This window comes from Camelina sativa, chromosome 12, assembly GCF_030686135.1.
Source record: "Camelina sativa cultivar CO46 ecotype springtype chromosome 12, ASM3068613v1".
In the NCBI taxonomy this organism is placed as follows: Eukaryota; Viridiplantae; Streptophyta; class Magnoliopsida; order Brassicales; family Brassicaceae; genus Camelina; species Camelina sativa.
The window spans coordinates 40,729,159-40,756,604 of NC_141891.1; the positions used below are offsets into that span (position 1 = coordinate 40,729,159).

Sequence of the window (27,446 nt, forward strand, 5' to 3'; positions counted from 1 at the left end):
TAATTAGTCTGCGAATATTTGGCAGACTAACAAAAAATCTGCATATTTTTGGCAGACTTTTTAAATTTAAGCATCAGACTTACATTTAGTCTGCTGAAATTGATAGACATGCATAAAGTCTGCGTAATTTTAGCAGATTTCTTAGGTTATTCCAGCAGACTTATAATTAGTCTGCGAATATTTGACAGACTAACAAAAAATCTGCATATTTTCGGCAGAATTTTTAAATTTAAGCATCAGACTTACATTTAGTCTGCTGAAATTGATAGACATGCATAAAGTCTGCGTAATTTTAACAGATTTCTTAGGTTCTTCCAGCAGACTTATAACTAGTCTGCGAATATTTGGCAGACTAACAAAAAATTTGCATATTTTCGGCAGACTTTTTAAATTTAAGCATCAGACTTACATTTAGTCTGCTGAAATTGATAGACATGCATAAAGTCTGCGTAATTTTAACAGATTTCTTAGGTTCTTCCACCAGACTTATAACTAGTCTGTAAATATTTGACAGATAACAAATAAATCTGCACATATTTTCGGCAGACTTCTAAAATTTAAGCATCAGACTTACATTTAGTTTGTTGAAATTGATAAACATGCATAAAGTCTATGTATTTTTTTTTTTTTTCAACCACACATTAAAATTAAAAGAGAACTCCAAGATTGGTTGCCCAAACCGGAGGGAAGGAGTTTACAAAAGAAATTTCAGAAACTAAGGTCCTTGAAGACCGGGCTAAACAATCTGCTCTTGCATTAGACTCACGAGGGATCCTGTCCAGAGTGAAGAAAGGGAAAGAAGATCTGAGAATAGAGAAGTCCTCCAGTAAAACCGAAAAGGCTGGCCAATCGTCGGGCTTCTGCACCATCGCGATAAGCTCTGCACAATCCGTCTCAAAAGCTTGACAATCCATTCTTGCCTCCAAAATAGACTCCATGGCCCAGAGCAAGGCTTGAAATTCCGCATGTAGGGGGGTAAGGCCACGTCGCTGACTCCGAGCTCCCAAGAGAATCGTTGAATCATCCCCATCACAAAACCACCACCCCAAACCCTGAAGAGCAGCCGAATTTTTCCATGAACCATCAAATTGACATCGGATAGACGGCTCCCTAATTTCCAAAGGAGCCGGGGGATTTAAAAAATTATCAGAGAAAGATTTGGCCTCAGCCCACAATATTCTGTCATTTGTTGCCTGATTTAAAATTTCTGTCGGATCTGCCTCTAACCCCTGAAAAACTTTTTTATTCCTATCTTTCCATATCGACCAAATGATCCAAGGGAGGTATAAAGAAATATCAGCAATCCCGGACGTTCCTGCCGCCCGCCAATAAAGAAAATCCAGATTCGCATAGATTGATGCATATGGAAAACCCTCTGCTTCTAATGGTAAAGGAGACAACTCCCAAATACTCTTCGACCGCGGGCATTCAAAGAGAGCATGATTAATGGTCTCCGAGTCGAGACCACACCGCTTACACTGAATATCACATCGGACACCGCGATGTGCAAGCCGTTCTAATACAGGAAGAGTTCCAGAAGCGACCTGCCAGAAAAAATGTTGAATCTTTGAGGGAACCTCAAGTTTCCACGCGTGGGCTCGGAGAGCCATGCACGTAGGTCCAATTTCAACTTCCGTGATTAGTTCCCGTGCTAGCCGATAACCAGACTTCACCGAGTACTTTCCTGATTTAGTAAAATGCCAAACTAAAGAATCTGGTTTATAAACTTTGCTGACCGCAATACTCCGAATAATCGGAATATCCTCCGGATCAAAAAACTCCTCCAGAATAGGTAAATGCCAATCCTTCGTAGATGGATTAATTAAATGATTAACCATCAAACTTGGAAGCAATAGTTGACCCCGACCATTAGCTGGTCTTGGACGAGTATCCGGTAACCACGGATCCCGCCACACCGAGATGGAACAGCCAGAACCTACCGCCCATCTCGCACTCTGCTCCACTAATGCCTTAGTTGAATAAATACTCCGCCAAGCAAAGGAAGGGTTATATGGTTTTTTAGCCGAAAGAGGGTGTTTATTCCTGAAATACCGACCGCGCATCACCCGAGCCATTAGGGAATTCGGAACAGGTTTATTCGAAAAAGTCTATGTATTTTTAACAGGTTTCTTAGATTCTTCTAGTAGATTTTTATTTAGTCTACAAACACTAGGCAGAATAACAAAAAATTCTTTGTATTTTTGGCAGACTTCTTAAATTAAATCATGAGACTTACATTTGGTCTGCTCAAAGTGATAGACATGAAAAAAATCTACAGATTATTTTTTTTTTGTTTTTCAGAAGACTTATATTTAGTCTACTAACATTTGAGTTTATATTTAGTCTACTAACATTTTTCATTTTTGGTGGACCTATAAATTTGTTTTTGACTTGTAAATTATATTTGACAGATATATAAAGTAAATTCAGCAAAGTTGGCAAACTTCTAAATAATTTTGACGAGTTGGTTTGCCCGTCTTTCTCAACGATCACCGACTCTATTGAACAATCTTTCACCAAAGAATTATTACGCCGATTAGCCTTTTGATCCGTTAGATTATGTTGAAACCAAGTCAAAAGATAAATGCGAACAAGTAATAATTGTTTTGGCTTTAAGAATCAGAAGAAGATAAAATAAAATAAATTTAAAAAATAAATAAACAAAGAATAAGGATCTTAGATGGAGAAATAAAAATAAGCTTTCTTCTTTTAAAGTTATGGGAGAGAAGAGGAGCCGAGTTTGTATATATACATTAAAAATCAATAACATAATAATAATTTTTTTATAGTTTTGGAATTGTTTTTAAATTAATTTGATTATAATTTTAAAATGATTTAAAGAGAAATTAATACCAACTTTTTATTTTTTTTAAACCAAATTTTTATTAAGGGTATATTTGGAATTAAAAAATCTGGACACAAAATGTGAGTTATCTAGGGAATAAAAATGAATTAGGTTATCATAGTTATTTCTTATAAAAAGGAGGTTATCCTCGATAAATTTCTCAAAAGAAAAAATGGATTTGTGAACAAAAAATTAACGACTTATTATGACGAACCCAAATATTTAGCGTGATTTTCTCTGCAAGAATTTCAGAGACAGTCCTCTGCAAATAATGTATTCTATAGTTTATGTGATGATATTTTTTTTGTAAATCAGCCTGCAAAATTTCCTGCAAATACGTGTGTGCAAGTGAGCTGATTTCGACTATAGAGACAATCCACTGCAAAATAAAAGATTGCATTCTGTAGTGACATTATAAACACAAGTCTCAAATGTCAATGTCTCAGTATATACAATTATACTAGATTTTAATCTGTGGTACACCGCATGCATATAGTTTTATTATTATTTATATTTTATATTCTATTTGTTTGTTAAATGTTGGATGTTTTATAAATAGAGTAATAACCTAATTTTCCGGCCGCTTGTGCGACTAAATGTTTATATTAATTTTTTAACCTGTAATATACTATATGACCATTTGTTTATTATATTTAGTTTGTTTTATTTAGTGTTTGAGATTCTATTTCAATTTTTAATTATTATAACAAAAAATAAAGAATCTAAATATATAATAAATCATTTATATGATGTGATTAATTTACATTTTGCCTAATGAATTAATTATTTTACACAATCTTAGGTAAAACAAATTGATTTTATATGTCAGATATTATAATATTTATAGTGTTGACAAATAATAAATGAGGATTTAAACCGTGTTAGCACATATTTAATAATATTTTATTAATTCCAACATGTTCTTTTTATAACCACATTTTATAGTATTTTTTTTTTTAATTTTACATATTCATAATATTTTTAATTTTATTAAATTTATATATATATATATATATATTAATTTTAATATTGAAATAATTAGGAATTGAAGTTCTTCTTACCTTAAGAATCAAAACTCACATATTTGGGAAATAAAATGGAAAATATATCATAGTTTATGTCTCTATATAATATTGATTGCTGTTTTTTATTTTTGGTTGGAATGAAATGCAAAATATTTAGGAAACAAAATCTGAAATGGTGTTATTTTTGGAAAGTTTTTAGGGATTAAATTTGTAAATAAGTTTTTAAATACATGCTGGAAAAAAAAAGTTTTTAAATACATATAACTTCAAGGATAAAACACCAAATGTACTTTAAAAAAGTTAATATAGATTTAGTAAACAAAATCTGTCGTGATACTATTTTTGGAAATTTTTGAAGGGTTAATGTTGTATATAAAATTTTAAATAAATAAAATTAAAAGAACTTAACACAAAATGTATTTCAAAAATGTTAATATAGATGAATGATAGTCAATGAAAAATATCATCCTAACACTGTAACACATGAAAGTAGCATAATAATTAGAACAAAACGTGAGGATTCACAACTGGAGTGATATGCTATAAGGTTGACAAAATTGTTCTCGTACGAGAATGGAGATGATGAGAACAAGAGGGTGAGAGCAACGATGGGAACAAAAAGCATATATGCTTTTCAATATTATTATTTTAACAAATCTCTCAAAATAACAGCTATAACGATGTGACTTTTTAAATGGATTTCTCACGTAAAATTCTATCTAAAGTCTCACAAAATCACTCTTTTGGGATTTTTTTTTAAATCCATATTATTTTGAATAACAGGGGATTTGCTATGATTTTAACAAATTATTAGTTGAATAACAGTAGATTATGAGTTATTTTCAATGTTTTTAAAACCGGACCGGACCGGCGGTCGAACCACGTTAACCCGCGAACCGGCAATATGTCCGGGTTGGGTTAATATCAAAACCCAAAAGAAATTGAACCGGTAAAAAACCATATCAACCCGCCAAAAAAACCAAAAACCGGTGAACCATTAAACCGGATAAAACCGGGTTCTACTTTTTTTTTGAAAAAATGAGTGCAATTAATTTAATTAATTACCTTTTTCTAGTTTTTTTCTTAGCAAATTAGCAATAGTAGGGTTTCTTAGAGAATGAAGATTAAATGTTCTACACTCTTATTCTCTTATTGTTTGAATTTCTAAAATATTTTATTAGTACTGGTTACACTTTGAGTTTGTTACACTTTGAGTTTATTACTTTTTACGGTTTTTTAAAAACAGTATAATTATTGAAGTATTTTATTTGGCATATCCAATTATATCATAGTTATAATCATTGAAAAAAATAGAAAACATATTCATACCTATTATTTATAAAAACATCATCAAAATCAATTGAACCCGGTCGACCCCGGTCGAACCATGTTGACTCATGACCCAGAAGCTTTCCTGGTTCAGTTACTGGTCCGGTTTTGAAAACATTGGTTATTTTGTATGATTTTAAGAAAATCTCAGATTCAATAAAACTGGATTTGATTAGTGATTTTAAAATGACTAGTTGAATAACATGGGATTTTAAGAAACCTCCAAAATCTTCTTAAATCCATGTTTCCATACAAATTCATTAGTTTATAGCTTTGTTTTTAATGTGACTTAATTTAGAAATGTTAATAATGAACAAACATTTTGTACGCTTTTATTTCATTTAGGCCTATAAGAGCAAAATGCCAACGCATAATCGTTGAAAGGTTTTTTAAAAAAGTATATATATTATTTGGTTTTAATCAAACTCAAGATCCTCTCTCACATAGAAGGAACTCACCAAAGTTAAAACCACATTGATTCTAATCAAACTCAATATCCTCCCTCTCTCACATAGAAGCCTCGACCTTGAGTGAAAGTTAAAACCATATTTTTTTAGGAAAACTTTCTACTCGGATTACACAAGCTGACACGAATTTGAAGCGAAAGAGGTATATTTCAACTCCCTTAGACCATGTGCAATGGCATTGTTTTGGGCCGTCCCCCAGCAAATGTGTTTTTAAAATAAATCGAAAATGGCTCAATATTGAAGTATTGATTCTTTATTTGCGACGTTTTTTTGCCGTCCCCAGGACACGTGGAAGGTGATGATTCGCAGAAGTTTTTGGGTAATAAGCAAGCAGTATCGTCTTGATCAAATTAATTACTGGGAACGACGAAGCGAGAGCTCTCTCTCTCTCAAGGTATTGTAATTCTGATTTCTTCAGTTTTTGTTCCGACGTCTCGATCCTGCGTTTTTGAATATTCGAATCTTTCATCGATTCTTCTCCGATCTTGTATTCTGCTGATCGTTTGTTTCCTTGTTCTTTTGGATTATGATTATACCGTGATCTATTGCTATTTGAGATTTCTTCAATCAGTTTGATTGGAGAAATTTTTTTTTGCATTTTCTGGGTTGATTATGACTACATTGTAGAGATCTTTGCATTTTTATATTTCGCATATGTGATTCTCCAATGAAATTTTGTGCCTAAGGATGTATCAAATAAGTGTGAATTGGACCAAAAAATCATAAACACCAATGCTTATACTAAAAATAAGAAACTTTCTAAATAATAATATTAAAATTGGGAGACCAAAAACCATGGGACACCAATGCCCATGCTTAGAAAAAATAACATAGTAAGGACCATCAGTTTCCAAAGTGCCTCCGAATATATTTCCAGTCAACCACATAATTTCAACAACGTGACATTCCATTTTAGGAAAAAACCCCAAACGCTCGAAACTCCAAAAGTATTATAATCACTGATTCACTATATTAAAAAAAAACATAAAAAAAGCTATACTGCAAAAAAAAATTTCGATATTCTTGAATATGCTTTTTCATCTGTATAAAACAAATATTCTCTACTCCACCACCGTCTCAGTCTCGGTCCTCATTTTCCGGTGCCGGAGAATCCTCAGGCTTTGCGTTTCGTCTCTGAAACTGATCAAGCTCCTCTTGTGGGAAAACTTCAGATTGCAGAGATGGAGAGATCTTCTTGACGTGAAGCCACGTTAGTTGCCAGAAACTGTCACTTCCGATGTCATCACCTGGTAATAAAACTCCCGTCGTCTTCATCACCAGCAATGTGTTCTTGAGCAGTTCCGGTATGAGTTCATGGATCTTCTCGCTGCGTTTTCCTCTGAATTTGGTTGACATGTAAGTCTCCAAACGGTTCAAGACACCGAGCCAGAGTCTACAGAATGATGGTTGCTGTGAGATATCTTCAAGAGATTGAAGAAAAGCTTTTGACATGAGCTTCGTGGCGAGAACAAGCGTTTCTTCAACTGTTTTCTTGAAAGTCTTTTTTGAATTCTCGATCGAAATAGCGAGCAAATCGTCTAGCAATGGGAAGACTGAGGAATCGAAGCATTTGAACCATAGAGGTTGTGGCAACATGATCCCTTCTGCACCGCCTATAGCTCGCTGCAACATTAAAATTGCGTGGTTTCTCACTTGGTCGCGTTGATCAAGACAAACTCCCTTGAGGTTTTCCACAAGTCTGAGCCACATTTCTCCAATATCTTGACTTAGTTTCATCATAGCATAATCTTCTCCAACAGAGTTTTTCGCCTCTTGAGACCATCTTGCAAGACTAAAAACAGAGTTTGACATTAAGTCAATTGCTGAGATGGACCGATCAATATCACCAAGTCGGGATTCAGCAAACTGCCCAGCTGCATCTAAACAGAGAATGTAGTTTGAAGGTAACAAGTGTGCTCCTTCTGACATTATAAACCGGAGGGCTTCAAATCCAGCATCAGAAGCTTCTGGATGCCGAGCTGTGATTGATAGCAGAGATATGATCGTTCGCCAACCAATATAAGATCTAATATGAGATGCATTCGCTTTCACAAGACGGCCAACTTCTTGTGTAATTCGTTCACAGTATGCATCAGCCACGTTTGCCTTAAGCTTGAGAACAAGTTGGAGTGATTTCAGAAGTTCATCTGTTAGATTTTCCTTGTATGGCAATAATCTCTGGCAAATCTTCAAAACACCAAAAACAGCCTTTTCAACAAGTGCGCATGGTGTTGACGTTGATTGAACTATACCCGAGATATGCTCATAAGCAGTTTGCCAAATCAATAGGATTCTGTCTCGGTTGTTAAGAGTTACTGCAATCAGAAGCTCCAGGCAAAAGACAGCACTAGCTTCATCTTTCTCGGGTGCTTTTATGAGAGAGTTAACAAGCTGCTGCAGAGACTCAGCTTGGAGAAACTTGCTGTCTGAGAATATGCTATCAATGTGACAATCTTTCACTATCCCACGAGCATGTTTATAAACTACCAGTTCTTCCTCGGTTGGTAATGCATACGTCTCCTCCACATCCAAAGACCAAAGAAACCGACCAATAAAACTAGATGTTTTGCGAGGCGCCGCTGAGGGTTGTGGCTGTGATACTACTGACAGCGGATTTGTGGATGGTTTTTCTTGCTCAAAGTTACTAGTTGACGGCTCTGGGTCATCCGCTGCATCACTAGCTATATGAACTGGTAAAATCTGGAGTTTATTGAGGCTCAAGACACATTCCAGTATGTTTTTCCAGCCCGAACTGATATAGTCACCATATTTATTTGCGATCAAGAAAACAGCTTCAGTAGCCATTCTCGCTCTGGCATCTTCTCCTAAAGCAAGAACAGCTTCATCGGCAGATAACGGGGTGAAGAAAGGTGTGAATTTGCAGAGAGACACAACCAGATCATCCAAAATACTGTTCAAATGATAATATGCTGAAAGTTTTGCAATGGCCAATAATCCATCGACACATCTCTGCAAAACATCTTCTTGCTCTGCTTGCTCAAAAACCACTGTCGTAGCTGCAATAGTGGGACCAGACACAATACAAAACATGTCGCGGTCCAGATGGGATGCAGAGTCACATAGGATATAGGGACTGGTTTCTTTGGATTTGTAAATCACACTAATCCAACGACTGGCAGTAATCATTTGGAAGCCGGTTCCCTTATCTGCGTTCATCTGAATCTCACTGCTGCTAATTGAATGATAAATCTCAGATAGGTACTCTCTAGGAAGGTCTGCGCCTCCATTTATCTCCCTGTTGTTACGGATGAAATCTTCTTCAGTCATCCTTGTCTTCACCTGCTTGTTGTGCTGATCAACGTTCAGCAATATAATCGAGTAAGCTAACACGAAGGCAGCATCTTTATTAATCAGTATATGTGGTGACTGTTCATAGTATCTCTCAGAAAACGCCTCCAGCACTCTCTGTATCTTCTGTGCCTCGCCAGGCAACCTAAAGGTACCTACAAAGAGACGCAGAGCAGTAGCAAGATTCATGTTCTGGAAGTCGAACGTCTTGGCAAACTCATGAAGCACCTGAACACAGAACTGGTCATGACTTCCGAGGAAATCTCCTATAAGATTCATATCTAACCCACATGTATACCTGAAGAAACATGCCACACTCTTTGGATCAAGTTCCTTAGGCAACAAGTGCATCCCTTGGAGATACTGTAAGCCTTTTTTAGGATCACGGTTAAAATGATCAGCCCCAAGCATCAGCTTTTTCTTTAAATGCTTTGCCTTTCGGACAAAAGGAACCCAAAAATTAGGATCTCCGTAATTCTCACATCTCGCTGTCCAGAATTCCTCATATCCTTCTTCATGTGTAGGAACATCTGTAGCGGGCAATTCCTCACCCACCCTCTCAGCCATTCCCTGAACCATAGAAATTAACCCATCCAGTGCAAGTATATGCATAGCAGATAAAGGCCCATTAACTGGGAACGCACTCTTGGATAGCAGGTTTGAAACATCTTCAAACACATTACTGCAGGTTATATCACAATCGAAATTTGCAAACACTTCAGCCATGAAAGTATGCTGTCTGCAAAGATCAACCAGAGCCTCCATAGCAACCTCCTGTTGCTGATACGAAGAGCCATGTTTGCTCTGTGCACACCTCAGAAGTACATATGAAAAGAAAGCTTCAAGCTGTACCTTAAGCTCAGTACGAAGATTTAGGTAGAGATTAAGAACGATGCTGCAAACTGTAGAAAGAATCAGAGGGCTCATGGACACACCAAACTGCATCAAGCTAGAGAATAACTCATCCTGAATCAAATTCAACAGCTTTGGGTGCTCACGGAAAGAAGGCCCTCCAAGTTCTATAGCAGAATTAATTAAGCCTAGAGCGAAAAGAGGAACATCTTCATCAACCGCTATTGGGTTGGATCTGGAATTGACTTCACCATTTTCTCCAACATTCAATAGGGTACACAAGAAATGAAAAATCTCTACCATGCATGGAATACCAAAAGGCGCCATCATTGCATTTTCACCATTTGCAGCAACATTCAAGTCATCGTTGACCTCAGTTTTCTTTTCATCATTTCGAACTTCTGCTTCTGGAATAACCATCTCAGAACTTGGAGAATCTTTTTCAGTGCCGAGAGAATCAGATACACTAGCAATATTTCCATTTTCAACTTTGCTTTCTCCAGAATTCTGATCCCAGTCCACTGTTCCCACCTAGACAACATAGAATAGCGTTAGAAATTTGTGAACAACAAACACTCTTGACAAGATATTGCTATCTTCGTAATACAATACACCTTAAAACTTACTCATCTGCGTAAGTTTTAAGATGAGCAATCTTCTATCAATCAACATGTTTAGCAGATAAATCATAACGCAATACAATTTTGTGCATGTTTAAATCTTATATCTATAGGGGCTTAACATGTAGACCACTCTTAAAATATGCTGGCATGAAAGATTAATTTGTATTACCTTATCGCTGACATGTAATTCAGTTTCATTAGCCAAGGGGATGATAGAAGGAAGCTGAGAGAATATACATCTAATCAACTCATGCATTGTGTGGCGAGCTATACGCTGCAACAATTCACTTTTGGAACTTGATTGATGAACAACACGCAAACAAGTGTTGACGATGGTGCAAATGTCTTGATTACTCAATCCACTAGAGGCCTTACTCTTTATGCAAGCCAGCAGAACTTGAAGTATCTTCATCAGAACCACTTCCTCTGAGGCTGGATCAGTTACCTCGAAACGACAGCTTTTTACAGCATCAACTATGATATGCATTGCCTCTCCCACATTCACGGTTTCAAGGGTAAAAATGTCAAGGGTCAAGATCTTGTAGACAGATGACAAAGCAACGCCAGTGATTGGAGCCCCAGTTTCATCCGACAATATAACATCCAAAAAAGGCCGTATGTACAGTATCGGGTCAACATTTTGCCAATTGCTTTGCCATAAAAATATCTGCTTACGCAATTCTTTCAAAGAATGGATAAGAGAATGCTCTAACTGATCATCATCTGCAATATAGCGTACACCCCACCGTACATTTCTCCTCATCACAGCCAAAACTGCACCAATTTCAGAATTGATCATTGATGCCACAGCACCCTTGGACGGTTTGGAGTGACAACTCTTGAACTCTCCATGGAACGAGTTACTTCCCGAAGCATGATTTTGATACCCCATACTCGTCCCAACTTCTTGGCTCAAACACCAAAACACACACGAAGCATGCAGGCTGCAAATTGTAAAAAGCTTTCATGCTTAGATTCAAATTGACAATAACCAAACAAAGTTATGTAAATCATTCCTTGATATCAACTGAACAAAATCGAAAGTTCACTTAAGGTGATTGGCATTTATACATTAGCTTAACAGAAGATAGTTACATGCACAAACATACATTTTCCCATTCTCATCCATAAATCTGCTGAAGGCTACATTGACTAAATCAGTTTACACAAACTCTTTCGCCAAATTCAGATATTCTCAGTAACTTATTCCGATCTATGTAATCATAGGCTTCAGATATATCGGTGACTAAAACTAAACTAAGTAACACAAATTCAGATCTAACTAAGTTCGATAGAGGTATAGCAAATCAGCAAAAACCACGAAACCTTGAGAACTAATCACAGTTCTAAACGGAGATTTCAAAAACGAAAAGCGTAGGAGGAAGTGGATCGAGGCAAGTTCAGTTTACCTGGCAGCAGATCACGACACAGAGGTACTGCAAAAAACCAGCGGAATTTGGCAGGAGAGATCGGGATCGGGAAAAGGAGATCCAAAACCTTTCCTAGCTTCTACTCTTTTTAAATAGAAGAGATACAACTGTAACGGAGTAATGGTGAACGGAGGCGAAGCTCTTTAGTGGAAGAGACAATGGTGAAAGCTCGAGCCGATGCGGTGGAAAGTGAGAGAGCTTGCTTTTAAAACTCAACTGAGATCAGATCCCTTGTTCTCCTGAATCAGAAGAAACACATGAAACGTGGATCCTTCTCTGCAATTGGCTCTGTGAATTGCGAGATCGGAGAAGCTTCGGATATGTCCTCTGAGAGAGATGATCGAAGTTGTGAAAGATGGAAAGCGGAAGCTCTAAAATGGGCTGTGAATTGGGCTTAGATTTTATTAAAGGTTCTACTAAGAATCATTGGGTCTGTTGAGTGTAGTATGCAGTTTGGCCGGGGTTTATCCAAATTTAAATATTTGTAAATAATACGATTAAAAACTAAAACTTAAAATCATATATATAGGCCCCGATTGGTAACGGCTGTTACTTATGGCTGTAAATACTTTAACTTTAAAATTTTAGCTGTAGAGAATTTGGCTGTAGATGCTTTAACTGTAGAAACTTTAACTGTTAAAATTTGATTAGTAACAAATACTTTTAAAGCTGAAGCTGTTACTTTTATTATTAAAATATATTGAAATGATGATAATAAAAATAAAAATAATTATTATTAAAATGGATCTTAAAAGAAGGAGAAAAAAATAAGAATAATTAATGTGTAAAAATAATTTATGTAAAATTTATATATAAACTTTTGGAGAGCTTTTAAGTATAATGGGGGAGAAAAAAATAAAGTTTTATATTTTTTTAATTTTAAAGCCTGGTTTTGACGCTTTTAAAATTTTGAGAAAACAAGGAAGGAAAAAAAATAAGTGACTTACAAAGCTTTAAAAAAAAATAAAGTCAAAAAAGTTTGATTGGCAAATAAATGGCTTTCAAAGCTTTAATTTTTTTAAAGTCTTAAAAGTCTTGTATCAATCAAGGCCATAATAGCAGAGTTTTCTCTCATTAGAGAGCTCCACCTCAGCATAATTTTTTATAAATTTTGTGGACTTTATCTCTAATGTGAAATTATGTGGGCTTTATCCAGTTTTATACTCCCTCCGTTTCAAAATATAAGATGTTTTGGAGAAGTTTGTTGTTTCATAATATATGATGCTTTCAAATTTCAATGCAACTTTTAGATTAGTTTAGTATTTTATATTATGCAGTATTGTTTCTGATTGGCTGAACTTGTTAAAAGTAAAGACTTCTTAATCTGCGTGCTTTACTTAAAACATCCTATATTTTGAAACGGAGGGAGTAAGCCTACTCTTTTTTATTTAATTTTCCAGAACATAAGTATTTTGATAACAAAATATTAAAAACGTAGAAATATCACTATCAAGACATTTTTAATCGACATGATTCTAAGATAAACCATCAGCCCAAAACATCAAAACCAATAAAAAAATTTCGAAATATACAGGAAAAGAAAACAAAATGGTATTTCTATGTATATTTTAGATTCATAGAAAACAAAATTAAAACAAAATGGAGGTTGGACCAACACAGTTTAATCTTTTAGATTCATAGAAATCAACTTAATAACTAGATAAACCAAACAAAAAGAAACGAAACTATTCACAACAACACATAGAATAATACACTATCAACGAGCATCAAAATAAAAATAACAACAATCTAATCTACTAAACAACCTACTTAGCTTCCACCAGCAAGCGAAACCAAAATAGACTCAATGAACAGTCTTCCCATGACTTACCAGAAGCATCACCAATCAAACAATCAACCACTCTCCTAAATTGAAAGAAAAATGCATACGTGGATGATGAACAATCGAATTTAAAGGAAAAGGACAAAAATAGTCACGAAGAATGACTGGATGAAGAAGATAATTAAGTACGGATACTCTCATTTCAGAACAAAGCCACCAGAAAATTAACACAAAAATACGGTAAAATCCTATAATAAAACAAGAACTGCCCAACAAGGTAATAAATAATCTTTGGATAATCGCCAAGTAAAAATGGCCCATTTTGGCCACATATATATTGAGGCCTTAATAATACAATATAGATATATATGAAAGAGAATAACAGCTTACACCATACACAAACACATAGGAAAGGAAAAATAAATAAAATGTGTATAAAAATAAAAGAGAAAAATGTCATTAAAAGCATGAAGTTATATAGTAAAAACGTTTTTAAAAAGGCTCAACTTTGCTTATGGTGAATTAAATTGTCAACTTTTATTGTTTTTTCAGTTAAATCACAAATGTTTATTGACTTTACCAAATTAGACACATAGTTAAGTCAATTAACAGATGAATTTTACAATGTAAGTCAACGTTGATAGCTTCTGTTAAACAGTGAAACGATGTCGTTTGTAAGTTAAAAATAAAATAACAGAGCCGCTGCGTATATTGACAATTTTACATAACAAAAAATATATATATTGTCGAAGAATTTGAACCTTAGCTTTTTCTCAAATTCAGATTTAAGCCGCCAATGGATTCCGTGGGAATCGTCATCTGAACTCCACCGCCATCCCTGGGAATGTCTCAGCGAGGAGATGGTGATCTCCGCCACGAAATCTAGAAAGTGAGATAGAATTAAAATTTGATAAATCGTAATGGAGAAATAGAAAAAAAATCATATTGGAATTGGTCAATGGAAACGCTTAAATGAGGAAGAAAGAAAATTTTACTGATAAGTATGCGGTTCTATCGATCGTGAGAAGGAGAAAGTCCAAATAAGAGATTACCAAAAAATATATAAATATGTGTTTGGTTAAGTATTGATTAACTCATCCAACAGGTGGCAGGTTCGAATCACCATATCATGTTTTTTCTTTTAATATTACAAATCGACGTCATTTTACCGTTTAACGGATCTTACCAACGTTGACTTAACCCTATAAAATATATCCGTCAGTTGACTTAACTATGTGTTTTATTTGGCAAAATTAACAAAAGTTTGCGATTTAACGTTAAAAAATAATTCCAACCACTAAAACCATGTTTTTACTCTAAAACCATACTATTACCATTACAAATCAGTACAAAAGAAGCTTAATCTCATGATGTACTTTAAAAAAAAGATTTGATTTGTAATGGTAATAGTACTCAAAGCTCCGAGTAATTGACAATTTCATTAATATTTTTGCTAACTTCATGCTTTTATTGATATTTTCTCAAAAATAAAATAGAATGGTCAATAGAATAACAAAAAATCCCGCGCAACGCGCGGGTTTCATCTCTAGTTATTTTAAATGATTTAGAGGCCATGAATGTTGTGGTTTTTGAAATAGTTTTTGGTATTAGTTTAAAAAATATATATATATATATATTTTATGACTATTCATGATTTTTTGAAAAGTGTTTTCATAAAGTAATACGAGAATCTAGAATTTGAAGTTTTCCATTTTCTAAATAAAATCCAAATCCCACTTTAATGAGTTTTTGAGATTGTTTAAAACTTTAAAATGATTCCAAATCTTTGGTAAAAATGTCAATTCTACCATTGATATTGTTAGGAATTATATTATAATCATTCAAGATTATTGAAAGATGTTATCTTAAAAAAATAAGAACAATACTTGGGTTCACCCCTAGGGGTGAACCTCTCCATTCACCCTCTTATAAAATAAGGAAATAAAATCTGTATACATTATTATAAAATTTAAAACTTAAACCGTTTTTTAATAAACCCAAACCGACATAAATGAAATCTAAATTCTAACCATCTCATTTGTGAGTCCAAACCGACATATAATTTTGTTCTATTTGTAAAATCTAAACCCTAACCATCTCATTTGTGAACCCAAACCGACATATAATTTCGTTCTACTTGTAAAATCCAAACCCTAACATCTCATTTGTGAACCCAAACCGACATATAATTTTGTTCTATTTATAAAATCTAAACCTTAACCATCTCATTTGTGAACCCAAACCGACATATAATTTCGTTCTAATTGTAAAATCTAAACCCTAACCACCTCATTTGTAAACTCAAACCGACATATAATTTTGTTTTAATTGTAAAATCTAAACCCTAACCACTTCATTTGTAAACCCAAACCGACATATAATTTTACTCTAGTTTTAAAAATCTAAACCAAGCCAAATATTTAATTTTCCTTAATTAAAAGTATACAGAATTTGTTTCCTTAATTTGGGTTGCTTTTTAATTTTATTTTGATTTATTTTTTAAATAAAATATTAGATGGAAGATTCTGATTGGCTGAGAGAAGAGGGGGTGAATGGAAAGGTTCACCCCAAGGGGTGAACCTAAGTATTTTTCAAAAAATAAAGAATCTAGAATTTGAGAGTTTTTTTTTTATCTTGTAAACTCCTAAAAAAAAAAAATCGAAATCCCACATTGATGAGTTTTTGAGATTTTTTTTCCACTAAACCCTTTTTGTATTTATTATAATTTTTCTTTTTTGCAGAATATATATAAAAAGAATCTATAAATTTTATATCTCTAATCTTTTTTTGGGGGCAAAATCTATAATCTACACGTCAAAAACTTCTCAATAATTCATGACCTAAGTTATTTGGACAACTATATATGACTTCCAAAGATTGCAAAATTTTGAAAGTAAAAATGCCAATTCTACCAATGATTTTTTTTTTACTATTCTTTGATTAATTACCACAAACATCATAACAAACCCCGAATAGAAAACCAATACTGTCTAGTAAAAAGACACGTAGTCTGAGTTAATACATAGAGAAGATCCTTTTTTAGACTGAATTCGATGTGTTTGATATGAAGAGAAAAATATTCTACACTGGACCCTGCAAACAAGAACATGCTAAAGATTTGCTAACACATGTCTAAGGAGGTTTGGTTACGTGATGTGCTTCAAAACTATTAAATAATGAAATTCTTAAAAACTAGTTTTCAAATTCATGTGTAATGAAAAAAACTAAACGCAGTTTTGAGTTTACTGTCAAAATTTATTTCTAGGTATCTCAAACCCCTCAACTGTAAATCACTAAATCTCTTATATTTATGGAATAAGATTTGGTGGATTTGTAGCAATTTGGACTCGTAGTACATATCAAACAAGGAATTATATGGTGCTTATATTGCTTGCTTCTTACGCTTCCAGAAGATGTGTTTGTTTGTTATCTCTCATTTTCTTTCTCCAAGCGACCTTTGCAATCTATAGTCTTGTGCTGCAAAGGTCTTTACTACTTCACATTGGACAAGCCATGTCTTCTCGGAATCAAACAAACACAAACAAGAGGTTTGGTTACGTGATGGCTGGTTTCTTGTCTGTTGTACTTGTAGGATGCCAGTTAATTCGCACAAGAGGTTGGTCCTTTGTGAATTCAATAACAGGTTTATGTGGTCACATGTGTTTAAGATCATCTGTAGAGTTGATGGCTTTACGAGCCGGGGGTTTTTCCTCCATGAAAGAGATAAAGAAGGCAATTGTTTGTACCATGGTTTCATTATGAGCATTGAGAAGAGTTGTAATGTGCTTTTTACTCGAGGTTGAGACATGGCGAAAGAAGAGTTTGAGCAAAGAGAAATCAAAAGGTGTTATTGGGGGAAAGAAATGTTAAATTTGGGCTTATCTTGGACTTCTAAATAAAAACCAATTGGCAATTAGTGATTCACCTTAACCCTTTATATATTAATGATAATCTATTTAAACTTAGATGTGGGACTTGGTTTGTATCCCAACAATCTCCCCTTCAAATCAAGGACCACAAGTGGGATATTAACACGCCTCCTCGAGATGATAACTAACTCGAATCGATCTCACTTGGACAGATAATAAACCCCTTCTTGGGCCCCCATTACTCGGGTTAACAAGAGGCATGTCCGTATCCACTTTTCTAGGTCCACCAGAATTTAAACCTTCGGCTCTGATACCATGTTAAATTTGGGCTTATCTTGGGCTTCTAAATAAAAACCAATTGGCAATTAGTGACTGACCTTAACCCTTTATATATTAATGATAATCCCTTTAAACTTCAGATGTGGGACTTGGTTTGTATCCCAACAAGAAACATGGTAGGGGTTCCAATTAGGAAGCTCGCTTTATATGGGAATAAAATCTAAAGCTCTGTGGTAGTTTGCGTTCTATTTATAAGTTGTCATTTTATCATCTGACCACTACATGAGCTACAAAATAATTTTTGTATTAATATTTTCTTAAATCAGAGTTTATCATTTTAAATGTATTGTCCTGTAAAGCTATTGTTATTTACTTGTTAACAACATTTGATTTCTATCTAGCTGACAAATTATTCTTTTTGTAGATTACAGAAATGGATCAATTAATCATTGACAGGAGTGATATAAATGAAGAAAATATGTCTAATATTTTTCGAAAAACTGTGACCAAGCAAAATTACATGAAAAGAGCGATTTATCAGAATTGCACTACAACAACAACCATTGAAAGAAAAGTAATTTCTTTGGAAAGCGGAGTCAATTACCTAGAAGACAAATGAAGCAAATTGTATGATCTTATTAACTCTTTTGTTAATTCCAAAAGCAACTATCAAAGATAAATTATATATCTTATTAACTTTTTGTTAATTCCAATAAGCGAGTATTTGTCAATTATGTATTTTGCTTATACTTGGAGAACCATTAAGTATTATTAACAACCTTTTTTGTTTATATTCATGTTGTTTCATGGATTAAGTGGTAGACATGAGATGGATAGACATGAAAGTAAGCTTAAGATGGATGTTTACACAAGTTAAAATAGTTATTTCTACTTTATAAACAGTATACTCATTTTCAGATTTTAAAGACAATTATGAAATGTTAAAGATGTATTTGATTTATTTTCTATTATGTTAAAATAAGTTTTTTATTATTAATTTATGTTTTCCTCAAAACGATACTGTGAAATTTCACTATATAAAAATATATTTTCAACTGGTTGATCAATGTATATTTGAGAAAAATGTCATAATAATAATACCATTATAATTGTTATGACTTAAATTATCGACACAATTTTTTCACTGATTGAGACAACTTTCAGTCATGACTTAATCCATGACATTATTATGACGAGATAATTCTGAATTTGTTACATTTTGTTTGTCCCAATAAATATCTAAAAATCACAAATGTGTGAAAAGTATATTTGTCTTAAATAATTGTCACTATTTGTAACTACATAACTAGATTTGAACCCGCACGTACGTGCGGGGATGTTTTCATAAGTTATCTATACTATTGAAAAAAGAAATATATATGTTGTTGTTATTCTGAATTTTTTTTTTTGGACTTGTTGATAGTGTTATGTAAATTATTTTTCTTACAATCTTATCCATATTTTAAATTAAAATTTAGTGGTAGTAATGTTTGCAGTATGTATTATTCATTATTTAATATTGTATTTATTTTTAATTATTTATATAAACCTTTCTCAGATTTGTTTACTATACTGAATCAGGTTTAAATAAAATAAGGCCCATTCTTGGTCAATGAAACCTGTTCTATAATTGTTGGACATGCAATATGGGCCTCGTTTTTTGTATTTAATGGCCCACATAGAAGCTCTTTTTCTGAGTAATACGAAACAAAAGGAATGTGTAGGAGAAGATTCTATTTTTTACCGTAGAAACCGATCGGTTGTATTTTCTTACACAAATCTTGGAGTCAATCTTCTTTAGCATCAAATCCATGTCAAAGTTGAAGCAAGTAGAGAACCAAAAACGATTAGGTAAGCCAAGATTCGTATTTGTGTTTGCTGTTTGATTCAGACGATTCAAATTTTCTTATTCAAAATTTGAATGAATTAATCGAAAGAGTTTCTCTAATATTCTTCAAGTTTTCGTTGTTAATTTGTGGATAATATCATTAGCCGTAGTCAAATATTTTTCAGAATTTTAGTTAGATTCATTTAAAATATGATTCTGATGTTTGAAATTGTTGTTATGTTTGCCGGACAAATTTGGAAAATATTGATATTTTCCAATACTATTTTTAGATCATTTTAGTTCCTTGTAAATTTGTTTGTTAGATTAGATCCTATTTATGTTTCTTATTACATGTTTTCTTTATAACTCAATAATTTTGGGTGGATGTTCCCAAAGTTCCCAAAGTAATAAGATAAAAAGAGGAAATCATGGATAGATGACTGCAACCAAATGATATCCAGATTCTTGTCACATTCTTTTCCTCCTTTCAGCCTTCCTCTGTTTCAATCTTTAAAAATTTTAATCTTCCAAAAGCATCAGTGTTTTCATCATTCATCGCTTATTATTGTAAAGTACCTGTTAAAAGGACAACCCCTGTAACAAAATTTAAATGTCGGAAACATATATCAATATGAAACAAATGAAATGCTTATATTTAAGTTCTAAGATTCTTATAAATATCTAATAGGCATAATCCAGTATGCTTTCTAAGATATAACCTACAGGTTTTTTAAAACCTCTTTGAATACTACATTCATTGTCCTCTTCTGCGGTTTCCCATCTTTGTCAAGAATAAGGATCTTTAATCCTTTCTTAGAAGTCACTCTAGAGATAGCAACATACATCTGCCTATGAAAGAAACATGGTCTGGTATGTACATCTTGAATGCATGGTTCGCTGCCCTGTTCTTTCCCAAAGATTTTGTGAGCTGGAAATTCTCGATTATTCTCCCTCTCCCGCCGCAATGAATCTGTAAAACTTGTTAACCAAATTATTTTTGATTGTTGCATGAATCAGAGTCTCCTATATGAACAACACGTAAAACACAGGAAGTATCAATATATAAATATTATAGTAGAGTTATGAAAAATAATTTTAAAACTATCAGTAAAATACACTTACATCAACATCTGCGAGTATCATCTCCAATGTTTCTCCTGATAAACTCGTGTACTGCCTCCAACTGTGGACAATCTTGACTTGTATCTTCCAAGTCGTCTTGAAAGGCTTGTGAAATCATTGTGAGCAACCATTTTGTTTTTTTTTGGAATGATAGGTTTCTTGCTTGAAGTATTGGATATGTGTAAGTCGTTCATTATTCACGCTGCTTTTATAGAAGGTGTGGGATGTTCTAGAGAATATACCATGGTATTGAAGATTTGATTGTATTATCTATGAAGATTTGGTAAGTAGCTAAAATTTAGTAAACAAAATATTGTTTAGGTGATTTCGATTTGTTATTATTTATTAGGAAGAATCAAAAAGAAGCTGATATGGTAAGATTATGTTTACTGTTTGATATTGTGAAGATTTTCTCTTAAATAATCGAAGCTAATTTTGGTGAGTTGATTTCTTTAGAAAGGTTATGGTTATGGTAGGTATTAATAGTAGCCGATTTTGATGTGATACTGTATATGTTTAGAATTTAATTGCATCCGATTTTAATCTGTTTGGATCCTATGAATATAAATCTGTTTGGTTCCTTTTTTAAAGTTATCCTTATTCTGTTTTCAATGGCATTTCATTGTAATAATGTCTAATCCTATGTCTTTTTATTAAAAAATGCTTCTCTTTTAATAGTATAGATGATAATAAAACCGTCACAATTGTTGCAATTAATAATATTGACATCATTTTGTCGTTAATAGATACAATTTTCAATGACGACTTAGTTCATAATAATATTGTGATAAAATAATTATGAATTTATGTCAAAAAAATACGTCATAATATAGTATCCAAAAGGTCACAAGTTTGTAACAACTTTTTTTCGTCTGAAACCAATGTCACAATGATTCCACTTTTTTGTAGTTATATATATATATATATATATATATATGCAAAAATACCTTTTACCTTTTCCCCGATTTATTGAAGGTCCTCTATTTGGTATTGTAAGATAAGTATAATTAAGAAGTTACATATGTGTGAGATTTCTGGCAAAATATAGTCTTTCTCAGTTGAACATTATTTAGTAGAAAATATCATAATGTTCCATTGTAAAAAATAATTTTCAATCATAACTAATGGTTTTCCAACAGAAAAATAATGTCGAAAAGATTTCTAACTTCAAAAGAAGTTTAAGGTTACATGTCAAAAAGATTTCGAGAAAAATTATTGATTTGAGTAAGTTATACTTGCTTTGTCATAAACTCATAATGTATTTGGGTGGGAGCAAATTTGGGGGAAAAAATTAGAATGTTTTTAAATCTTCTAAACCTATACGACTTTAGATTTTTTTTAAATCTGGATGCATATTTTGTTTTTAAACATAATTATATGCATGAAATCATGTTGGATTTAACTTAAACAACATTAATCAAATGAGTCAGCAATCAACTGAACTTCGTCAGTGCTATCATGAGAATTGTGATATCATAGAAACTGCCGACTCATATAAAAAAAAGATTGAATTTGACAATATTTTCATGCAAAAACTTTCTCTCTCTTCTCTCTCTCGTATCATTTAGAGAGAGAAAGTTCAATCGTTCTTATTTTGCTGGATCGTATCCAGTGAGTATGCTTCCCGTGAGTCGGGCTTGGTTTCTGGCATCTCCTGCTTCTATAGAGAAGATGTCCGGCTTATCGTCCAGCACCGTTTTCATCTTTACGGTGGCGTGTGGCTGGCTATCTTTCCGACATCGGTGGTATCGTTTACACCGTTGGTCGGCTTGCTTCCAGCACTTGTTGGCTCCTTCTGCAACGGTGGCTGGCTTCTGTTGTTTCCGGATCGGGGTTTTTTCTTTCTTTTATCTCCTTTGATTCCTTTTGTTTCGGTTTCATTGGCTTTCTTGCTTGATTGCTTTCCATAGATCCGAACATGTAATTCTCAGTCCTCTCTTTATTAAGGGGCTAAATCCGGTCTTCATGCTTACTACTGGTTTCTAATTTCTAAAGATCGTGTTTGGTGGTGGATTGAAGTTTTGTTTGGTGCCCTTAGAAAGTAATTGGAGCTGATGTTTGTTGGAGCTGATTATTGATCAGTTTCATCTTCCGGAGCTATATGGATCGACTGGGCTTTTTTAATTTTAGGTTTAATGGCAGAAGCTTTGGGTCCAATTTGGAATTCTCCGATGTATGGTCACTCAACGACGAGATCTTTTTGCTCTTAACGTCACACTCATGCATCTCTTTGGTGAATTCAGAACTTACTTGAAGGTTGAAAAGCTGATATTTGAAGATGAAGTTGAAGAAGATTTTCAGAATTGCATTTAGTGGAATCTTAATCTGATCAAGCTAAAATTGGAATTTTGCTATAACTCTTTGGGCAAGGATTGAGATCGATCGACTTGAAGCTTTCCGGCGACACAACAACTTCCGGTGATCGGAGATTTCCGACCTCTTCCACTTCCCACGTGTCTTCCAACCAGTTTTACAATAGCCACATGCCCTTTGTGCTGTATTAAGCTTTCCTTCTGTTTAGGTTTTCTTTGGGCTTTGACTTTTTGTTTTAGTGGGTTTATATATCTCTCTGCATGTAAAATATTGGCTAGACTCTTTGGCTGAATAATAAAAACAAAAACACAGTTGTGAAAAAAAAAAAGACAATATTTTCATGCATTTTTTCTAAACTATTTAGTGGATTCTGTTCTGATAATTGTTCGATACATCATAATACGCTTTGCAAGCCGTCACTAACTCGTTGATACCATTTTCAAATTTCATTGGTAAATTGAGGATGGAATGAAAAATTATTGCTATTATTTATTATATTAAATAACATAAAATTTATTCATGTATGGTACAAGTTCTTACATAGTATAAATACATTTCACACTAAAGTAAATATATGTATAGAGTAATAAATTGAAATTAAATCTTATACACAATTTTTAAAAAAATTATTTGATTCTAAATTTTACTTAATTTCATGAGAAAATTAAAGACTCTTCCTGGAAAAAAACTCTTAAATAAATGTATATATATATATATATATTAATAATATTCAGTATCATTAATAATCAGTCCTATTGTGCTTGGTGATGTGCCAAAAATTCTTTTATTTCGATACTTTCATCATATTTTTCATCTTCAATCATTTCATGTTTATACTGTTTATTTCTTTTTCTTTTGTAATTAACTTTGTCTATATTATTACCATTTGAATAGTTTGATTTGATTAACACTAACTGATACCAATTTCCTTCGCTTAGATAGTTAACACAAACAAAGTATGTCAAAAAAATTGGTTTGATTTTTATCAATTAACAACTTATCAACAATTTTCAAAATTTTCTTTAAGAATATAGGTAGTCATTATAAACTAATATAAATGACTTTTTTATAATGATTCTTTTACGACCTATATTTTCAAAGAAAATTTTGCGGTCTTTGTAGTTCGTTGCATCAATCCGAAACAGACCTTCTGTCCTTGGTTGGATGACGTATCCACTGAGCAGCGGACCTAACTCTTCCCTGTGTTCAAAGAGCACTTGCCGATCCGCAGTGATTAGCCAGTGAACCTCTGAAGTATCTTTTGAACCTTTTCTAAAAAAGAAAAATGAAAAAAAAACTTTCTTTACTAAAAAAAGGTCATTATAAAATGGACCAACGATTTTCTCACTAAACATGAGGGTATTAATGGGCAAGATGGACCTGTTTTAACATCACTATTTGCTGTATTTTTTTTTTTTTTTTCAGGACTCTATGTTTTACATTAGAAACTCTTAATAGTTTGAAAATGAATATAAAACGTTTTTTAGTTTGAGGGGACTTGGCGTTGTTTCTTGTACTATAGTGACTAGACACACGTTACAAGCATATTGAGTGTAATTATCAATGATCTTCGATAATGAGAATATATTGGAAACAGGGAAGACATATATATGAGCTTCAAATCTGTTGCAGGACTCTCCTACGATCTTCTTCGCTCCGGGGCAAACACATTGGCATGACATTTTGTCAAATAAGCAAAATTCAGACATGGTGGTAAAGGCGGTACACACATGCCTTTCCTTAAGAGATCTCCAAGGTCAAGTCTTTGCAATGTCATCACAACTTTAGTTGCTTTCCAAACAAACATGAGAAGACCATTAGATGTCACAAAAAGGGTACCAGGTTTGTAACCAGGATACCTGAAACCATAACCCTTCGCAGTGCCTTCTCCTTCGTAAGAATTCTCAAATTCTTCTCCATTTGTTTCGAAAGGAAAAAGCTCAAAGGAAGGCGAATCAATCTTTATAACAAACATTGCAGATCCATTAGGATGCATCCCGTAGTGAGTCCCTTCTAGTATTTTCGTCCCTATAAGAAGCCTATCAGTACCATCTTGAGACTGTTCATAAGAGAGCATCAGTAGAAAAAGAGCCTTTCCGGGTTTATCTTCGGTACATGTTCCCGGTGGCCAACCAAAAGTTCCTCCCCACAAGCCTGCATACTCTTCACTAGCGATGGGATTCTTAACTGGTAGCTTATAAAGTGCAAAACATGTTTCGTCCATGTTTGGCCAACCTTGGTAAGAAGACAGCTTAATTTTGGAAGCTTTGACACTAAGACCTAGGGAATCACCAAAGCTAAGAAATCTTTGGAGATTCCAAGGTTTAGTCTCTCTTCTTGAAGAAGACGTGTTCTTCGAAGAACTAGACCTCCCGAGAATTTGCTTTATCCCACTTCTAAAATACCTACTTAAGCTCTTCTTTTGTGTACCCTGTATCTGATTCCCAGCGTCCATGTTGCCAATATCAACATCAAAACCAAGTTCCTTCCACGATTTGTTTATGTCTACCTGATTTGGAATACGTGTACACTCATCCTCCAGGTTCATGTGATTCCAGTCTCCACCAAACTTGTGCATTTTAAGGAGCATGGTTCTACGTTCCAACAACACCACTTCATCATCTTTCGACGTTGGAAATAACCTCTCACTTGATAGATCAGGTAGAGGTATACCAACAGTGCTTGTCACTATGTGAAGCAAATTCCTTCTATAACTAAAAGTTAGATTACGAAATGGAAACCGAACCTCTGTCTCTCCCAACAACACAGTCTCCTCTCGCCTAGGCTCAACCTCAAGTAAAAGCACATTACAACTCTTCTCAATACCCAAAACGAAACCAGGGTGCACGCAGCAGTTGAGTTTTCCGTCTCTTCCATGGAGGAAAAACTTGGCAGAGCCATCAAAACCACAGATAACCTCAAACACGGGTGACCACATAACACAAGCCTCCTCAATCCCTAAAGGACCAACCTGTTGTGGAATAATCCGGCACCCAACAACAGATAAGTAACCAGGCATCACATAAACAACATTCCCAAGTTCAGGGTTTTGGTGAACCCAAATACCAACAAGAGGCTTCACCACATTAACAAGAAACCTACAAAGCGCCTTGTAACAAGAGACCTCAACTCGCCACTGGACTATTTCGGATAAAGGAAGAACCTTTGCTACCTCACATTGCACAAGCCAGATATTCTCTGAATCCACAACCTCACAAAGACTTTTGCAGCATAAGCTTAGATTGCAAATGTCTCTTGGAGAAACAAAACGTGCGATAATAGCAATTACATCTTCTGGAACAGACAGAAGCAAGCAAGCACCAAATGATTCTGACCCTAAATCGCCGTTCCTCATCTATGGATCACAAATCAAGTTGGCAACAAAATCACTATAAAGCTAAACCCAAAATATATGTATGACACTCAAAAACCCAAATTGGCTGTAAAAGGTCTTACCTGATTCATACTTTGAAGATAAAAAACGCAGCTTTGGGATTAGCCCAACAAGTATCACAGAGTCTTGGGTTTGAATCAGATCGCTTTTTCGTAAAAACAGAAAAAAAGAATCAAACTTTTTAATTACCCATAAAAGCAGAGCTTAATGGGAATCAAATTGTAGAAGAAAAAAGAAGAAATCGCTACCTAAAAGAAGATGATACGAGTGACATTGGCCTCTTTCCGTGTCTACACTGTTCAAGTTTTAAGTTGACTACACTGTTCAAGTCTTCTTGGTGTTCCTTTCCGCTAAATATTCAAAACTCCAGGGACTAGTTTGAAAGAATACAATAATTTGCAAAAGCTACTTTTCTCCAAAACACACCACAACGTGACCGGCTCAGAAATAGCATTGGGCCTTTAACCCCATGGATATATTTTTTTATATTTTTGTCAAAGAATCATTTTTTTCGTTTACACCAAAGTTTAAATTTAGTTGTAACTAAAAAAAACAAAAAAAACAAAAAAAGATAAACGAACGTTACCATATAACAAAATGCATGCTAGTTTTTTTTTTCTTTTAAGTATATAAAAAAAACAAAAAAAAAAACAAAATATGCTGTTACAGTTTATATGTAGTTGTGAGAAAAAAAAAAAGAAGAATCAACGTTCCATTCACAATTCACAAAGATCTAAAAAACGTACGTTACCATTTGTTCTACTTTTGGGATTTTTATTATGTTGACGTTACTCATGTGTTTTTGAGTCAAAACACCAACTAAATGACATACTGACAAAACAGTATGTAAGAAAACGTCATCATATTTTTAGTCAATGGAGTTTTGCTCTAATCAACATTTCCAATGATAGAGTTAACGTAACGGATTAATTAGTAGTTTTTCACACTTTTAATCATTTAAAACGGTCATACAAATAA

General features: G+C 33.8%; 3 protein-coding genes across 4 annotated transcripts; all 3 read right to left on the reverse strand.

Annotated features, from left to right (window-relative positions):
• Nucleotides 1–229: 229 nt before the first annotated feature.
• LOC147933409 (uncharacterized) lies at nt 230–2,075 on the reverse strand. The gene is made up of 3 exons (XM_087477443.1): nt 733–2,075; nt 410–497; nt 230–256 (listed from the first exon to the last, which is right to left on the reverse strand). Exons 1-3 carry the CDS (start codon nt 2,073–2,075, stop codon nt 230–232), a joined length of 1,458 nt encoding a protein of 485 aa, XP_087333569.1.
• Nucleotides 2,076–6,513: 4,438 nt separating this feature from the next.
• On the reverse strand, nt 6,514–12,502 carry LOC104732901 (ARF guanine-nucleotide exchange factor GNL1). Its single transcript, XM_087478508.1, has 3 exons — nt 11,860–12,502; nt 10,620–11,394; nt 6,514–10,358 (listed from the first exon to the last, which is right to left on the reverse strand). The coding sequence occupies exons 2-3, from the start codon at nt 11,340–11,342 to the stop codon at nt 6,744–6,746; spliced, it is 4,338 nt and encodes a 1,445-aa protein (XP_087334634.1). The 5' UTR covers nt 11,343–11,394; nt 11,860–12,502; the 3' UTR covers nt 6,514–6,743.
• Nucleotides 12,503–24,358: 11,856 nt separating this feature from the next.
• Nucleotides 24,359–26,897, reverse strand: LOC104732902 (F-box protein At5g39450). 2 transcript variants are annotated; one of them, XM_010452506.3, is made up of 3 exons: nt 26,717–26,897; nt 26,531–26,613; nt 24,359–26,429 (listed from the first exon to the last, which is right to left on the reverse strand). In XM_010452506.3, exons 2-3 carry the CDS (start codon nt 26,537–26,539, stop codon nt 24,714–24,716), a joined length of 1,725 nt encoding a protein of 574 aa, XP_010450808.2. In that variant the 5' UTR covers nt 26,540–26,613; nt 26,717–26,897; the 3' UTR covers nt 24,359–24,713. The 2 variants fall into 2 exon arrangements, with proteins under 2 accessions (XP_010450808.2, XP_010450807.2); XM_010452505.3 differs by having other exon boundaries at nt 26,531–26,794.
• Nucleotides 26,898–27,446: the final 549 nt, after the last annotated feature.

Bases quoted from the DNA above. Each gene is read 5' to 3' on its own strand.
- LOC147933409 (XM_087477443.1), bottom strand. From the start codon at position 2,075: ATGGCTCGGGTGATGCGCGGTCGGTATTTCAGGAATAAACACCCTCTT. The intron at 498-732 runs GTCTTCAAGGAC...AAATATTTACAG, and splicing joins AGAGCAGATTGTTTAGCCCG to ACTAGTTATAAGTCTGGTGG. The intron at 257-409 runs GTAAGTCTGATG...TATCAATTTCAG, and splicing joins TCAATTTCAGCAGACTAAAT to CAGACTAAATGTAAGTCTGA.
- LOC104732901 (XM_087478508.1), bottom strand. From the start codon at position 11,342: ATGGGGTATCAAAATCATGCTTCGGGAAGTAACTCGTTCCATGGAGAG. The intron at 10,359-10,619 runs GTAATACAAATT...TATGTTGTCTAG, and splicing joins AATTACATGTCAGCGATAAG to GTGGGAACAGTGGACTGGGA.